The 18,748-nt window shown below is 31.7% G+C and overlaps 2 protein-coding genes across 2 annotated transcripts; one reads left to right on the forward strand and one right to left on the reverse strand.

Annotated features, from left to right (window-relative positions):
* Positions 1–58: 58 nt before the first annotated feature.
* LOC140452853 (uncharacterized) lies at positions 59–16,874 on the forward strand. The gene is made up of 4 exons (XM_072547186.1): positions 59–173; positions 243–696; positions 11,479–11,745; positions 16,761–16,874. Exons 1-4 carry the CDS (start codon positions 169–171, stop codon positions 16,872–16,874), a joined length of 840 nt encoding a protein of 279 aa, XP_072403287.1. The 5' UTR covers positions 59–168.
* Positions 16,875–16,998: 124 nt separating this feature from the next.
* LOC140452854 (uncharacterized) lies at positions 16,999–18,242 on the reverse strand. The gene is made up of 2 exons (XM_072547187.1): positions 17,882–18,242; positions 16,999–17,822 (listed from the first exon to the last, which is right to left on the reverse strand). Exons 1-2 carry the CDS (start codon positions 18,240–18,242, stop codon positions 16,999–17,001), a joined length of 1,185 nt encoding a protein of 394 aa, XP_072403288.1.
* Between the last annotated feature and the right edge of the window lie 506 nt (positions 18,243–18,748).

The following is an 18,748-nucleotide window of genomic DNA, read 5'->3' on the forward strand; positions in this document are numbered from 1 at the left end:
TCGTAGACTAAACAATCTGAAATTACGATCTCGTCAATAGTCAATACACTTTATTCACTATTTATAAAATTGCTGTGTGCTGTAAACGTTATATTTGCTTTTTTCTTGACTTAAATCAGTTTGAAAGTTTCCTTGTGTTTATTTGTTTTATATTCCATATAAGTTGAAATGAGGTAAGCTAAATTATTATCATATAAATGCGTGTATATAGTAGTAGTAGTGCATTTTTTTGTTTATTTTAGTAAATTCTCGAAATATGAAATGAAGAGGGCACTAACTACTAAAGAGTTAATGGCTTTGTTAGAAGAAGACTCAGACTGTGAAAATGCTGACTCACTTGATGTGGTTTATGTGCCGCCGGAAACAGATGAAATTTCCGATGTAGAAGACATTGATGATAATATTATTGGTACAGAAGGAATAAAAACAGATATTGCAGGTACATATGAAATACAAGTAAATGAGAATTCTGACGATTCTGATGATGATATTCCTCTGAACCACAGATCAAAACGTCCAAAGAAAGAACCAGACAAAAATAATAAATCCAAATTTGTCCCAAGTTGGGTAAAAACAGATACTCCTTCGTACTCGGCAGTAATTCAACATCAGTCTGATCGATATTTAGAAAATATAAAAGCCAACCATGGAGGCAAGTCACCTATTGAAGTTTGTTCACTCCTTTTTGATAAAGAAGTAAGTGAGAGCATTCGATATTTTACAAATATTTATGCATCGCAGAATAACCGTCACGATTTTGAAATGAATGATACAGATTTAAAAAAAAATTATTGGCATATGTATATTATCTGATTATCACACTCTGCCTCAAGTTGATATGTATTGGTCGAAGGATGAGGATAAAGAAGTGCACATTGTAAGAGAAAGCATGAGCCGACATAGATTTCGTTCAATCAAACAGAACATACATTTGTCAGATAACACCTTACTGAATAAAAATGATAAATTGGCAAAATTGTCACCAATTTTTGAAATAATTAACCGAAAGTTTGCACAATTTGGAGTCTTTGCAAAAAATCTTTCCATTGACGAGGAAATGGTTCCGTATTTCGGGCGACATTCGTGCAAAATGGCCACATTATAAAAAGAGACGATAATAGTGCAAGAAGAAAATGTCGGATGTGCAAAAGTAATACTATTTATTTATGTAAAAAGTGTACAGTGCATCTACACCCCGAATGTTTCGAAAATTTTCATCTTAAAATTTAATTTACAGTTAAGATATAATATGCTCCTTTTTTAAAAATTGTATGCGTATTCGGCCAAAGGTGCGTATACGCACCCACCTGTTTTTCCTTTCATGAGAAAAAAAAATTCTTTTTGGTTGTAAATTAGTCTTAATTTATGTGTTTTTAATCCAATCTAATAAATCAATTGTCAAATTTCTCTTTGTTTATTGTCTCGGCCCTTAATGGGTTAACAAAACCCCTATTAATTTAGCTCCCACAGACTTGCTTGACAGTTCATTTTCTGACGTTTTTTAAAATTTCTATGTTTAAATATTTTTTAAGAATTCTTCTTCTTTTTTTGTTCTTTTTAAGGTTTAGACGATTCACCTATACACTAGGCAACTATACTATTCAGAAATTATTAACACTATACCAGGTAAGTCAAAATTAATTTATTTAACAATTTACTAATCTTTTTCTCTCTTTTATTTCAGAGTCGAACCCACATTGTGATGGCTTCATGAAATTCATGAACAACAAACTCATATAAAAATCCATTTAAGTTGTATCCTTTTTAACATATTGAAATCATTTCAATATATATATATATATATATATATATATATATATATATATATATATATATATATGTAAAAGATATAATCTTTTAGCGAAAGCCGCTATCGCTTTATTAAATTCATATCGTTTTCGTTCACTGCCGCCAAAGCAGGTGGCGCCTTTGTAGCTAACTACTGTTTTGGGAGACATTCGTTGGACTTTCCGAGTTTGAATTTGTATCAGCCCAAAGTGTCTGATGAGGCTGGGCTAGGCCGAAATGATCATAACACTTTATTGATACCGATTCGAGCACGGGAAGTTTAACGAATTTGTCCTCCTAGGCCATATATATATATATATATATATATATATATATATATATATATATATATATATATATATATATATCTATATACATCCCGATATCCTTTTGAACTCTTTTCACGTTGCAGTAATTTAGCATCACCAAGAATTGCTATCATTTTCTATTTATAAATTGTGTATGTTCGTTTAGGGCACCTTTGTAGGCTTGGCACTGTTGTCGGTTTTTCAATATTCCGATTTTTTTTACATATTTAATTTTTTACATCAAACCTACGTTTTAACATCGAGCGGTAAAATCACTGTATTTGGCATCATTTTAGAGCCAATAGATGTTGCCGGTATTAATCCTTAAAATAATATTTTAGATACCTAAATATAGATCGGTTTGGTTCAAGTTCGAATAACGACATTGAAACTACCTGCTCACAAGTTGCAGTCTCAACAGGTTTTTTTCTTCGTTTAGATGTTATATTTATTCAACCTAGATATTTTTGCCCAGAGAATCGTGTAGGGGAATATTTTACATAAATTTCAATTTACAACCTGTTTAGTCGAAGCTATCGATGAATAGTTTGAGATAAATATTATGGTTTTATTGGATTAAGGCCTTAATTATTGGGTGTGATTGTGTTAATGTTTGAAATTTTTATTTCCATTCCGGAAATCGTTCTCAAAAAACGTTTTTCTGTACAAAATGTGTAATGTAATGTGCACATAATTAGTACAATAAACAAAGTTATTGTAAAATTATAGTGGAAATCAAAACGTTAAATTTAGTTAATTAAAAATGTAATTTTCATCTCAATAACGACCAATAATTGTGGCTTAATCACATAAAAAAATAATATTTGACTTTGACCATGCCATAAGAAAGTAGTTCTCGGAACCTCGCTAAATAGTTTAAAAAAATCTTATACAGAAATTTAAATTCTAAATAGTATGAGGGGTAGCTGACGAAAAATTCGTAAAGACGTACAGTTGATTTTGCTTTGTTTTTTTAAACAATCTTAAAAGGCAAAAAAAAAATAATTTTTTGCTTATAAAACGTTTTGTATACATTCTAAAGAAAAATAATTGAAATAAAAGTTGTAGACCATAAAAAGTTTTTTATGTAGAGAAATACCAAATTTAAATACATAAATAATTGATATAATTCCAAAAAACTGTAAAATCTAAGATATTATGTTTGTAGTAATTTATAAATGTTAATAACTTTGTTTTTTGCCTAACGACAGGTAATATAGCTACTTGAAATTATGGCAATTGATGAGTTATTAAAGTGTGCTAAATATCAAGCAGATCAAAAAATATTTTACAATTTATTCAATTTGTTTATGACAGAACGCGATTATTTAAACAACTGTACTTGTCCAAACAGTATGACTCTACAAGTATTTTGTAACTTGCAATCGATTCTTTGCGCTTTCAGTTTTAGGGTATATTAAAAAAACTTTAACATATTATTAAATTTTTTCTTAAAAACCAGTTTGAATAGGGGACTTTTTAGTTTTTAGACCACTTCACGTTTTTTCAGTTTCTTTGACAAGTGAGGATTGTCTATTCGCTTATTTCTTAATATGGGCTATGAGCCATTATCTAGTCAAGTCAACAGTATTTGTGCAAATATTTCGTCAGAGTCAATCAGAGTCACTTCCACCATTCATTTAATCTACATCGTCCTCGCCAGATGCTTCTAACAATGATTGTAATTTAGCAGTGGTCAATCTACGTTTATGTTCACATCTAGCTTTTTTAGATGTCGAAGGCATATTATTTACATCCATCTTTTTATAAATACTATAACTCACTTTTACGGAGGTAATTAACAATAGAAACGTTCTACTAGAAACTATCAACTACGACTTCCAATATTATAAGGCCACTTGAGGTACAATACGTTTTTACTCAATAATAGTTCCTGTATAAGTAAAATTGTTTTTTAATGTGCTTCATTGAAGCACACTAGAAATATTCCAGTTTTGCCATCACATTCTTCAGAGTATGTTTTAACTTTTTTAAATTTTCTATCGTCCTTTCTACTAGTCATGCTTCTTTTTAAAATTTTGTTACATCTTGTACACTTTCTTCTCTTTGTATTATCTACATCGCTTTGCCTGAGATGGTATTTTTGGGTGTAACTGGTCGTGAGGGTTACAACATTTCTTTATTTGCAAATGCCTTCGCGAACTCCAGTCTGAACTCAAGGATAGGTTGTCGCTTTTTTTACGTTTTCTATTATTTAGCAACTAAGCATTGACTACTGCGGTATTAAATATTAATTCTACTGCCACTTTCCGGTACCACTTCAGAATTTTACGTATTGGGCTTTGGTAAGAAGCCACTTGATCACTAAAATCAACACTCTTTTTCACCAAGTTATAATCGAGAATAGTTTGTGGTTTTAGTACTTATGTATAATTTTTCTTTTCATTGGATTAAACCAAGATACAACTATTATGTTTAAATGTTGTAAGGATTAAAACTGGTCTTTTGTCGACCCATTTTATTACTTGTAAAATCAATTAAGGGGGTTAAGTTTCATCGTGAGTAACTGGTTGCAACTTTTTTAATCGAGATTTTGGTTTTACATGTTTTTATAGTAAAACATCTGCACATGAATAATTCGTTTCTTGAACAATGATTTCAATTCATCGACCAATATTCTAAAATAAGGTTTTATTACGTCGTCCGGAATATTATAAACTGGTTCTCTTTCACAAAGCATTGAAAATATGGTTTACATTCTATATTTAAAAAAATCTTTTACTGCAACTCTTGTTCGACCTAAACTAAATTAATACACAAAACAAATTAATTAATTTTTTTATAGAAATGCAGATTCCTGTCGGATTTTTATCAGTGCGGCATGAGTCACTGGTGTCTCGTATATCCGGACCTCTTATCGCATTACAAACATAATTCTTAAATAGCAGTGCGGTACAAGATACATTTAGGTCGTATAATCTTAAAGCCGTAATAAGACCATAAGACCATATGTTATAAATAAATATATTCCTATAAGAATTATCTTGAAAGATGAAAAAAATACAATAAAAAAGTGCAATATTAAGTGTTATTTAAAAAATAATAAGTCATTCACGGGCGTACAGTTAAAAACAAAAGTTTTCAGTGTTCTATTGCTTGATTATTATTATCTGGTATTCTGAAAATGTTGACATTTTTTCCTGGTCTGATCTTCCTCAACTAACGTCATCTTTCTTAATTGGTGGGTTGTATTGTTTAGGTCTCTTTAAGTGTTTTTGTTGCTATCCATAGTGAATGATCTTCTTTAGACAATGTACTAATGTAGTGTTCAAATGTGGCATTGCGTGTATCATGTAGCGCTGATCTTAATTGTCTGATTATCTACCTCTTGCTCTTCATTTTTCGACTATTAGTTGTATAATATAAATCGGAGTGTGATTTGTGTTTTCTTGATTTGGAATTGTTAATCGTGTAGCTCCATATGAAATAGTAGAAGATGAAAACGGCAGCATATTCATCCATAAAAAAAGGAAACGCGATAAAGATATCTGAAACATTTTAACGTTGAATATTTTAAGGTCCACTTTGGGTTATAAAACGAATGATCGACTTTTTCTCGCACAGATCCCTGCTATGTAACTTTACAAAGCGAGTCGTTTGCTGGGTATTAAAGAACCGTCTATGGCCATCATATAATTTTACGTTAATATTTCACGTTCTGCGATGCATTCCACGTTTGACACACTGTATTGTTTAGTTTTCTGTCATTCTATTTGTTAAATCCTATCTCATTCTCGTCACATCGTCAAGAAGCAGTAAATGTGTGCCCTAAACGGGAGGCATATGTCTAACAGTGAACGTTGGAGATTTTTCGAATTTATCATATCTTCATCTTTGAGTGCCTCTCCTATTGGAGATTGGATATCATTAGGGCGATTCTAATTTTATTTACTGCTGTTTTGAATAATTCGTTAGTGGTACAGCCAAACCACTCTCTTAAATTTCCCATCCAGGACATTCTTCTACGGCCTGGATTTCTGCGTCCTTGGATTTTTCCTTGCATTATATTTTGTAGGAATGTGTACTTTTGTCCTCTCATCAGGTGGCCAAACTATTCAAGTTTTCTCTTTTTTATATTCAGTATAACTTCTGGATCGTTATTTATTCTGCGTATTACCTCTTCATTTGTAATTTTATCCACCCAACTTATTTTTAGTATACAGCGGTAGCACCACATCTCAAAGCTTTTAAGATTTTTAACATTCTTCTGTTTAAGAGTCCATGCCTCAACAACCGTAAAGCAAAGTACTGAATACGTACTAAGTAGTTAACTAAAAGTGGACGTATGCAAAGAGATGTATGACGTAATCGTATGGTATTCGCTAATAATCCTGTCACGTAATATGCCACATACTTCTGTGCGTTAATTCGTTTTATTGCTGCCAGTTTAAGGTGTTATTAGATGCCGCCATGTTTAATTTCTCTCCACCACCGTATTATCTCCGTTAAATCCTATTATTTTAGGCTCCATATGTTATGATTAGACCTATAGTACCGGAGATACGCAACTAAGGCCCTTTTGACATAACATATATAGGAGCAAAGATATATACCTAAGGTCCTTTTGGTGTTGATGTATTTGATTTCTACGTCGTAGTATTCTATTGGTTAAACGGTACCATTTGAGGTACTGTACGTCACGATTGGACTAATAGGATCGAAGATACATAACTAAGGCCCTTTTGCCAGGCTACTCTATTTAATTTTTATATCTCATTGTATTCTATTAGTTAAATTCTATCATTTAAGGTTCGAAACGTCACGATTGGACTAATAGGACCGCAGATACATAACTAAGGCCCTTTTGACAAGCTGATGTATTTTATTTTTCTATCTTATTGTATTCGATTGGTTAAATCCTATCATTTGAGGTACTGTACGTCACGATTGGGCCACTAAAAACGAAAATACGTAACTAAGACCCTTTTGACGTGATGCTGTATTTGATTTCTATGTCATTGTATTCTATTGGTTAAGTGCTATCATTTGAGGTATCGTACGTCACGATTGGACAAATAGGACCGAAGATACATAACTAAGGCCATTTTGACATGCTACTCCATTTAATTTTTATACCTCATTGTATTTTATTTGCCCAATCCTTTCATTTGAGGTACTGCACGTCATGATTGGACTAATAGAACTAAAGATACACAACTAAGGCCCTTTTGACATTGTTCTACATTTGTTTTTTTTCTATCCCATTGTATTATTTATATTAAATCCTATCATTAGAGGTACTATACGTCACGATTGGACTAATAGGACCGAAGATACGTGACTACGGCCCTTTGGGCATGTTGCTGTATTTAATTTTTTATTTCATTGTTTTCAATTGGTTAAATCCTGTCATTTGAGATACTGTACGTCACGATTGGACTTAGAGAAACGAAGATATATAATTAAGGCCTTTTTGACATGCTGCTATATTTAATTTTTCTGACTTATTGTATTTTATTGGTTAAATCCTATCATTTGAGGGGCTGTACGTTGCGACTGGACGAATTGGAGCGAAGATACAATAGGTAGTTGCAATATATCATAACCCGTTACTTTTAACCAAACATGATGCCAGAATGATTTGTGGATGAAAAAAAAATATATATATTCTTAAATTTACTATTTCGTTGTGGGTAATATTATATTCAACAGCGATGCCAAATTTCTGATGCTAAAATGATTGATAATGAAAGTGGGATATACATTTTCATGTATATAATGGCAGCGAGTAAACGGTAAAACCCTGAACTAAATATACAGTGATGAGTGCCTTAAGAACCGGCAAAATAACGCAAAAGATAGAAAACATAATACGTTGTGAAATAAAAAGAGATGAAAGTAGTAGAGGTGGGAAACTATCGATAGAAACCTCTAATTTACATTACATTATATTAGGACTATCAATAGTTTCCCACCTTTAGACGTTAGCTTATGAGCTAGATGACTTCAGTCATAATATTACAAGTATGACGTAGAACATTAACATTTTTTAAATTTCGCATAAAGTAAAAACTAATTGAAGGCAATAAAGCAAATGTAAATAAACAGTTTAATTAGTAGTAATTTTATTATTAATTCTGTGTTGACGAATACAGTATAACAAGCTATGAGAATTCTGTATTGAGAAGAGTGTATGCGACGTCTCAAATCATAGTTTATTTTTGATCAATACTTCAATTTTGGATAAAAAAATACTCCTACTTAAATTGCTTTTACTTACATTACGTGATACGTATAACTATGACTGAAGTCAACCAGCTTATAAGCTAACGTCTAAAGGTGGGAAATTTTCGATAATTCTAATGTAATGTAAAGTAAATTATAGGTTTATATCGATAATTTCTCACCTCTACTACTTTCATCTCTTTTTATTTCACAATGTATTATGTTTTCTATCTTTTGCGTTATTTTGCCGGTTCTTAAGGCACTCATCCCTGTATATAATATTTTCACTGTACCATCATTTTAGACTCAAACATTTTCTGGAATAAACTTATATAAGGAGTTCGGCCCTGATAGCGATCAAATCTACAACGTTATCAGCTGTCCCGAAATATAGTCATTTTAAATGGTAAAAACAAATCATAATTTAATATTTTATACCTCTACGACAAATTTAAGTGCATTAGTTAGTGCTGACAATATTATCTCAAGTGAGTAGCACTTCTTTTCGTATTATTTTTGTAACAATAACAAAATAACCTTTAAATAATACCTACGTAAAGAGATAACAAAAATTCCAGTTGGGTCTTGACCAGTTTTTTGGACCGGCCACAGGACCGGCTCAACTTCTGATCAAGAAAATTAATTAAAATGACTTCATACAACAATAATACTACACACAACTCCGTTAAACGCAATTACTCAGATGTCGTAAATTATTTTAAACATCCAACAAAACAACAAGCAATAGTCATTTCTAGCATTGAAGGCACAAAAATCCATGATTACGTCGTAGCTGTTGGATCACTGGTGGGTCCAATTAATGTACTTTTTGCCTCAAGAATTGCTAACAATAGGATATGCATATATCTCTCTTCAAAAAACACTGTTGATGCTCTTCTTCATTCTCATAAATATATCGAAATAAATGGATGTCAAGTCGAAGTAAGAAGATTAATTTCTCCAGCCCAGAGACTTCTAATATCTAATGCATGTCCTACAATCCCGAACGAAATAATTGAAGAAGAATTACAAAAACTTGGTATTCAAACTGTCTCTAAAATGACTTTTCTTCGAGTAGGTATGTCTGAAAGTGAGTTCAGTCATGTTCTGAGCTTTAGAAGGCAATCATTCATTACACCCCTGGAAAATATGTCTATTCCTGACTCTTTTACCATAACTCATGATAATACTTCCTACCGAGTATTTCTCTTCATAGACGGATTCAGTTGCTCCAAATGTAAAACCATTGGTCATCAAGAATCAGAATGCGCTAACATTTCAAACCAAACTAATTCAACTACCCTCTTAGATTCAACTCAAACCACATCAACATTATCTAAACATCATCAACCTAATGATACCCTTTCAACTCCCCTCTCAAATTCAACTCTAATCACATCGTCATTATCTAATCCTAATGAACCTAATGATAAAATATCTCAATCTATGGAAACCGACCTCATCCAAAACATATCTAAAGATAATCCAAACACTTCGTCTTCTTCTTCCAAAACAACATCACCGGCTGTAAATAGCACTGAAAATACTACGGAAACCGACATCATCCAAAACATATCTAAAGATAATTCAAACACGTCGTCTTCTTCTTCCAAAATAACAGCACCAGCTGTAAATAACACTGAAAATACTACGACACCAGAAACATCAATAACCTTAAATAATGCAGTCAATTCTAAACAGCTAAAAAGACATAGCATATCATCTCCTGAAATTAAAGATGACAACCCAAAAACCGACTCATCCGTTTTTAATACCCCTAAACAAAATAAACCAAAAAAGAAACCCAAAACTTCTTCCAAAACCCCCCGCGAAGATGTCATCCACTCCCTAGAATCCATCAAAGACAAAATCGAAAATAGATCACCTCCATTTATACTAAATTTTAAAGAAATATGTGATTTTATGGAAAATGTTTTAAACTCTCATAACCCTGAATTAACTTCTAAAGATTACTCCAATGAACCAGAGGAACTAATTCAAATCCTTAATTTTGTTTATTGTTACACCCAAAATTCTAGGTTAAGAAATAATATCACCCGACTAAAGAAAAAAATAAACCCTAACCCTTCTTCAGCTGACGAAACTGACGAATCGTCACTAGTTGAAAAATAATTAACGGATGACTAATTCATTTATAGTGCAATGGAACATAAATGGGTTTTATACCCATTATGAACAGTTAAAACTACTAATCGGCGAGCTTTCCCCTTTAATTCTTTGTCTTCAAGAAACCCACTTTAAATAAAATAACATAAATTTAAAAAATTTTCAATGTTTTAATAAAAATCGAATAGCTCAACAAGCTAGTGGTGGAGTAGCTATTTTCACCAGAACTGATTTGGAAGCTAAACCGATCGCGCTAAGTACTAATCTTGAAGCTGTAGCAGTCTCTATTACCTATCATAAAAAGATTAACATATGTAACATTCATTTACCACACCCTAGTAATCTAGATATGCACGAATTAAATAATCTTATAGACCAAATTCCACATCCTAAATTAATTTTAGGAGATATGAACTGCCACCACCCGGCATGGGGAAGTCACAAAACTGATAAATACGGTAACTTATTAAAAAACCTAATTGATTGTTCTGATTTATTGTTACTTAATACAGGGAATCCAACTAGATTTAATTCTTATAACGGTTCATTTTCCGCCATTGATATATCCTTATGCAGTCAATCACTCTCAACTACATTGTCATGGAACACTTTGAACTCATTATATAATAGTGACCACTTTCCAATTTCTATAACATCAGATCACATTCATCCCCTTGATTTCCCAATATATCAGTCCTGGAAATTAAAAAATGCAAATTGGGCATCCTATCAATCCTATATCAATAATAAACTTGAAAACTTCCGTTTAACCAATGATATAAACTATGATATCACCTCTTTAAATAATATTATTATAGAAGCAGCTTTAGAAAATATAGGAAAGACAAAACCCTGTAAAAGGCAACCCGTACCTTGGTGGAATAGTGAAATTGCAAAAGCACTCTCATCTTGTAAACATGCCTTTAATAAACTTAAAAAACATAATACAGACGAAAACTTACTTAATTTTAAAAAACTCAGAGCTGAATCAAGATATCTTATGAAAAAAAGCAAAAAAGATACTTGGAAAGACTACGTATCGTCCATAAATTCATCAACACCTTCACAGGTTATTTGGTCTAAAATTCGGAAACTTAAAGGTACCAACTCCTTTAGGCATATCAATGCACTAACATATAATAATGAGATCATCACCTGTAAAAAAGCTATTGGTGAAACTTTAGCCGAAGTTTACCAAGAAAATTCTAGCGACCAAAATATAACGCCGGAATTCTTATTACATAAGCAAAATATAGAATCATTCGAAATCGTTGATAAGGAATCTGGTGATCCATTAAATGCTACCATAGCTCTTCAAGAACTAGAATACTCTATTGTAAACTCCAAAAACACATCCCCAGGACATGATGATATTCCACCAATATTCATAAAACACCTACCTTTCAGAGCAAAAATAATATTGTTAGATTTATTCAATACCTGTTTTTTAAATCATAAATTTCCAAAACTCTGGTCTCAGTCAATAACTATTCCCATTATTAAACCCAATAAACCCAAAGATATACCCTCATCGTACCGTCCTATTTCTCTCACATGCAGCATGTGCAAAATACTAGAAAAAATTCTAAATCTCCGTCTAACATGGTATTTAGAAACAAAAGATCTCCTTACCCCATTTCAGAGTGGTTTTCGCAAGGGACGGTCTACATTAGATAATCATATTTCACTGCAAACCTCAATCAATGAAGCCTTTGCAAACAATCAGAAGTTGATTGCAATATTTTTTGACATAACCCAGGCTTTTGATAGGACATGGAAACACTCTATATTAGCAACACTTAATAATTATGGAATTCAAGGTAACATGCTTGCTTTTATAAAAAATTTTTTAAGTAATCGTTCTATACAAGTTAGAATAAATGGAATCATAAGTTCTCCAAAAACGCTAGATAATGGAATCCCTCAAGGATCCATTTTAAGTCCAACCCTATTTTTAGTGGCTTTTAATAGCATCATAAATGTAATCAGAGCTCCTATTAAAGCTAGCATTTACACGGATGATATTGTTATTTACACCAAATCTAATAACCTAGTTTCAGCAACAAATATATTACAACTTATGTTAAATCGACTTCAAAATTAGGCATTACAAACCGGATTCAATTTTTCTGCAGAAAAAACTTAATACGTAATTTTTAGTAAAAATAACACTCACCATACAATTAATTTAAGATTAAATGATTTACCTATAAAACAGTCAACAGAAGTAAGTTTTTTAGGCCTAACTTTCGATAAAAAATTAAATTGGAATGTGCATATTAATAAATTACAACAAGCATGCCAAAACCGGTTAAACATACTTAAAATGTTATCTAATAAATTTTGGGGTGCCGACTGTAAAACATTAATTAACCTTTACAAATCACTTATTAGAAGTAAATTAGATTACGGTTGCATATCTTACGGTGCTGCAAGCAAAACTGCTTTAAAAAAACTAAATAGCATACAATCTACAGCTTTGAGATTAGCACTGGGTGCCTTCAGAACTAGTCCTATTAGTAGCTTACAAGTTTTAGCGAGAGAACCACCTCTATATATTAGACGCCAACAACTATCCCTAAACTATATAGGGAAAATATCAGCACAGAAACAACATCCAGTATTCTCCCAAATTTGCCATCCGAATATTGGTTCTACAAAACCAACTAAAAATAGTACTCCCCTTATAGAACGAATAAAATCTTCTAACTTTGATATGGATAAGCTAAATCGATCTGTACAAGTCAGTGTAAATTTTCCTCCATGGATAATCCAACCACTTACCATTGATTTAACCCTCAAAAAATACCCCAAATCAACTACAAATCCGATTTTCATTAAACACTTGTTCTCCGAAGTGATATCTCATTATCCTAATCATCTCCAAATTTTCAGTGATGCCTCTAAAGCTCATGACGGACATGCTGCTGCATACTACTGTAAATACACTACTCACACTATATCCATACCTACAAATTGCTGCATCCTCACAGGCGAGACCACAGCCATTTTGGAAGCCTTAATTTTCTTCAAAACGCGTAGTTAGAATAAATGTGTCATTATCACTGACTCATTAAATGCTCTATTAGGTGTAAAACAAATATACCCTACAAATCCAATATTTCGGGCTATAAAAAATGAGATAAATGTAATCCAATCAACTCGAAAAGAAGTAGCATTTATCTGGGTACCGTCGCATGTAGGAATAGCTGGAAATGAGAAAGTGGACAACCTAGCAAACACAAGTCGAATAAACTCACAATACACAACCAAATCAAGAAATTACCCCTACTCCGATCTTAAAAGCCTAATTAAAGACCACTGTATGAACATATGGCAAGACTACTGGAAAGATTCAGGAACCAAACTATATGAGATTTATCCCCTTGTGAAGACCATCTTGAATAATCCATCCAATAGAAGAGATCAAGTAATAATTAACCGACTAAGAATTGGACACACTGCACTGACCCATAGATTCTTAATCAACAAAGAACCTTCTCCAACCTGCAGAAACTGTTCTCTCCCATTGACGGTGAAGCATATTTTGACTGACTGCCAGTACCACGAAGAAACAAGAAGAAAATATGGAATCTCAGATTACATCAAAACCACCTTAACCATAAACACTGACCATGTAATAAATTATTTAAAAGATTTACGTTTATATACATATATTTAATGTAAATAAAATGAACTTTTGTGTACGTTACTCCACTAATAACCCTTCGTGGTTGATGTGGATTATATGTTTTTTTTCTAAATAAAAAAAAAACTTATATAACTCAGTAAGAGATAAAAAGAGAAAGCGGATATTTTAAAATACCAACACGGTATCAAAACTCTAATCAATTAGATGGTTAAAATTCTTGTAACAAGTACGGGAAAACAGTTATTAAGGTCTTGTAAAGTAGCGTCGATATACAGATGCTACTTTGCAAGATGATGCTAAATTGATGGTAAAAGCATAATGTATCGATGCGAAAATGATAGTAGGATGTATATATATATATATATATATATATATATATATATATATATATATATATATATATATATATATATATATATATATATATATATATATATGTATATTGTTGTGGTATTCAAAATTGAAGGGTAAAAATATTAAATGTACGATGAAATCAATATTTCAGAGATTATAAAAAATACTCCGAGCTGCCTGGAATTAACCAAAGCTAATCTTAGTCATAAATAATCTTTTGTATAAATATAACAAGTGAAATAGTGCGGGTACAATGAATAGAAGTTAACGATGGTTTATATATAAGTTTATAAGTTAATAAATAAATGATTGTTCGGAATATGTAAATACCCAATAGAAATTAAGTGTCCTTGTAGAAATAATATGAATTAGGAAAGTTTGTAGGTATTTCTGATTTTATGTGGGAGTGGTATGCAAATTTCTGATTGGCCGAGAATTTGGAAAGTGGTGATGGGTGTGTATAATGAGAGGTTGGATAAATGGATAGAGGAGATGAGAGAGTCAGTTAGTTCCAGTTTCTTAAAGTGAATGGTTAGTTTTCGAGGTGGTATCCAAGGGTAGTAAGTAATTAAGAATAAGTTGTGAGTTGGTGAAGTAATTGTGTCCGACGGTAGCTAATCTGGTACAAATTTGTAAGTAAACTTTTCCTACTTGTATTCTACGTATCGCTGTTTATTTCGGAACGAGAGATTAAGTTTGGCGAGAGGAAAAGAGGCTGGCATCATTGTAAAGGTACGTGCATTCGAAGGAGAGCATTGAAGACACTAAATTGCAATATCTTGTTTAATATTGCCAATTACGTAGGAGGCTGCTGAGAACTGATAGTTCATTTTGCATAAAACAAGGAATTGGACAACTCAAGGCAGAGGAACCGTTTCAACGGGATAAATATTCATAATGTATTAAATTTGAGAATTTTGGGTTAAAAAATATTATATCATATTAGTAACGTGTGAATAAGTTGTCGATAGTCGAAGGAGATCAAATTCGTTCTGAGAGGGGACACGGAGCTGTGGAGAGAATTGGATAATTCATACAAATTTTTCTTGGTACAATCGTTATATCAATAGTGCATTAGGAAGGACACTGTATATTATTTGATTTGTTTATGTAGAATAATAAGCTGTATCTTAGATTGTAGTTGTATTATATTATCCATGCATTATTAAAGGTTCACGTACGTAAAACGAATTTTGTTTGATAAACATTGTATGCTAGAAATGTTTCAAAATCTCCTGGACCTCGTAAATACGCATGCCCGAAAAAATAAATGGATCCTAAAAACATGCACCATTTTAATTTCATAGGAAATTGGTCGACAGGGTAGGATTTGCACGTGCGAATGATGTCGAGTGTTTCCAATAAACATGACATAGGTATTATGTTTCTCTAATCTTAAACATTCAGTTACAGTTAGTCATCGCATTTTTATTTAATCTCACATTGAAAGATGTAATAAAAATTTACGACTTTCCGTCTTCAGAATTGCTGTGTAAAAATGTAAAATATTTACATTGCACTAATTTGGCTTGTAAATAAACCTTTTAAGAACTGAAAAAAATCTACAGGACAAATAAATAAATAACAAATTAATGTATGATAGAAAAATAATAGGATTTTGGTTTTAAATTCAGCAAAATATGTTTATACGAGAGGAAAACCTCGAATTGATTGGGAACAATATTCGCATGAGATTTTTTGCATAATCACTTAAATAAAAGATCGCAGAATAATGTTCAAGAGGTCACCCATACAAAAAGTGGTCCTAATTTATTAAACAGTTTTGTATAAATCCATTTTTAGGTTGGGATAAGGGCCTCAAACAACTAAAAACAATGTTTTAAACCAAATAGGCCAAACAAAAGTATAAGAAACTGATAGAACAAGATTTGGTGAATTCAAAAATAATTGTGTGTTTTTGTCCTTAAAAATCGTCACTTTCGTTTTTTTTTTCAATTTTAAATTGTATAAGTTGAAAACGATCAACTTTGAGAAAAATTACAATAAACCTTTTTTATTCAGAATGATACAGAAGAGCGAAAATAAATTTGTGCGGGCAGATGAAATTGATTTATAGAATTTGTTTAAAAACAATTATTGTTTAAATAAATTAGAACCACTTCTGCTGGTATTATGTTTTAAGAAGAAATAAGTTAAATACAAAGTTATCAATTAATTAAATTGTCTGTGTATTTAAATTAAATGTACACTACCTTTAATAATGAATGTTCTATCGTTCTTCTTCTTTCTCCAGCACGCTGGACTGAACTGTGGAATTTCATTCTTGCACTTGGATGGACGGTGATAAACTATTTACTTTTATGGGGTTATATGACACTCTCTAGATGGTACTGATATTATATACTCAATGTGACTGTGCAACCGGAATAGTCTCTAAGTATTTAAGAATATTAATGCAGCATCTACATGAAGACGGTATATTAGGTTACGCACGATAAGACACACACATACACGTTAATTTAAACGAAATAAGAAATGAAATAATTAATAAAATGTTAAAAGAACTAAAAAATATACATGGAGGGACGAAATACCTAGCTTGTCACCTTGACTAGTTGGTATTTATAGGTCGTTGTTGTAGCCATAGTCGTCGTCACTATCAGACAGTTCTGTTTCAGATGATTCGCTATCGTCATCTAAATTTATAATGATTTCATGCGCTTCATCCAGGATGTATTCTCGGCTGAAATACTCTTCTTCTACTTTATCAACATGCCTGCAAGTATTTGCCCATATTTCTGGCGTGATTTCATTTAGCCTGATTTTTGCTAGTTCTAAAACATCTGCTAATTTAAAAGTCGTGTTTCTTGCTGCAACTTCATTTTTTAAAATGGCCCATATCTTTTCAATTGGGTTAAGTTCCGGATGATATGGTGGTAAACGTAAAACCGAGTGGCCGTGCTGTGCTAACAATTGGTCTACAGCATATACTGGATTTTTAGGTTTTGCAATGAGTACCTTACTGTAGAGCTCTGGTTTTGTTTCGCTTTCATCGAAAAATATGTTTCTTTCTGTCAACCATTTTTTCATGATGTCTTTTTTCGAAGCCGATGTAGGACATTTTTCAAGAGTCACATTATGATATGAGGCGTTGTCTATTACCAAAACTGAATTGGAAGGTAAATTGGGAAGAAGTTTGTCTTTCAACCACTTTATATAATTCTGGTGATTCATGTCATCATGATAATCACAAGTTTTTTGTCCGGATTTGAAAATGAGAGCAGCATTTTCGACAAATCCATTTTTACCACCACAATGTAAGATGATCAGTCGTTGCCCTTTAGATACCGGAGATTTTATGCACTTGTTTCGTCCATCATCCCAACCTTTTGGAACTGTGTGGGAACTATGTATATAAGTTTCATCACTATATACAATATTTCTATCTACAAAAATATTGAGAATTATTTTAAAATTAGTTATAATATAAATAAAAATATCTTACTTTCAGATTTATACTTTTTGAGTTTTCTTAAAAATTCTGTTCTTTTGGCTCTTATGTCAGTTTTTTCTATTAAAAGTTTCCTATTGTCTTCCATTGTTCTCCACCTAAATCCTAATTTCTTCACAATTTTTCTGAAGGAAGATAGTTTACCAGTTACAATTCCTTCGTTTCTAACAGATTCGTAAACAGCTTTCATGGTAGGTCTTCTTTTGTGGATAGTAGCAAACGTGTAAATGGTATTTCTTATAACGTGTTCCTCAAATGGATTGACTGATGACTTGGGATTGGGCTTGCAAATACTTGTTCTGGGTGATAAAAATTGTGAAGTTGCTGGTTTGTTTTTACCTTCCTTAATTATCATCCTGTGCAATATCCCAAATCTTTTTCCCGTTTCATAAATAAATAAACGTTAAAAATAATTTGTCTCCCTTGTCCATGGACCACTTTTCCATTGTTACTTTCCCTGTAAAACCGCTAGGTTTTAGATAATAGATAAAATGTTAAATATTAGTTATGTTTGAGAAAAACATTTACAAAAAAATGAATTGAAAAGAAAAGTACTTTAAAAGTGTGTAAAGCATTTAATTTCTAGCTGAGCCCCTTTGGCTTTATACACTCTAGGAACTAAATGCTTTACACACTCTAAAAGAACTTTTCATTTTAATTTATTAATTTATCATAAGCGTTTACAAAACACATTAATTTTTTGCAAGAAATATTAAAATAAACAATAAAGTTATCAGATTTTACACACTTTTAAAAGAGAATTTTTTTAATTCATTAATTTGTCGTAAGTGTACAAAACATATAAGTTATTTTCAAAAAAATATTAAAATAAACATAATTTAACTTACATTTTTAGGATCT

This window comes from Diabrotica undecimpunctata, chromosome 11 (assembly GCF_040954645.1).
Source record: "Diabrotica undecimpunctata isolate CICGRU chromosome 11, icDiaUnde3, whole genome shotgun sequence".
Taxonomy (NCBI): domain Eukaryota; kingdom Metazoa; phylum Arthropoda; class Insecta; order Coleoptera; family Chrysomelidae; genus Diabrotica; species Diabrotica undecimpunctata.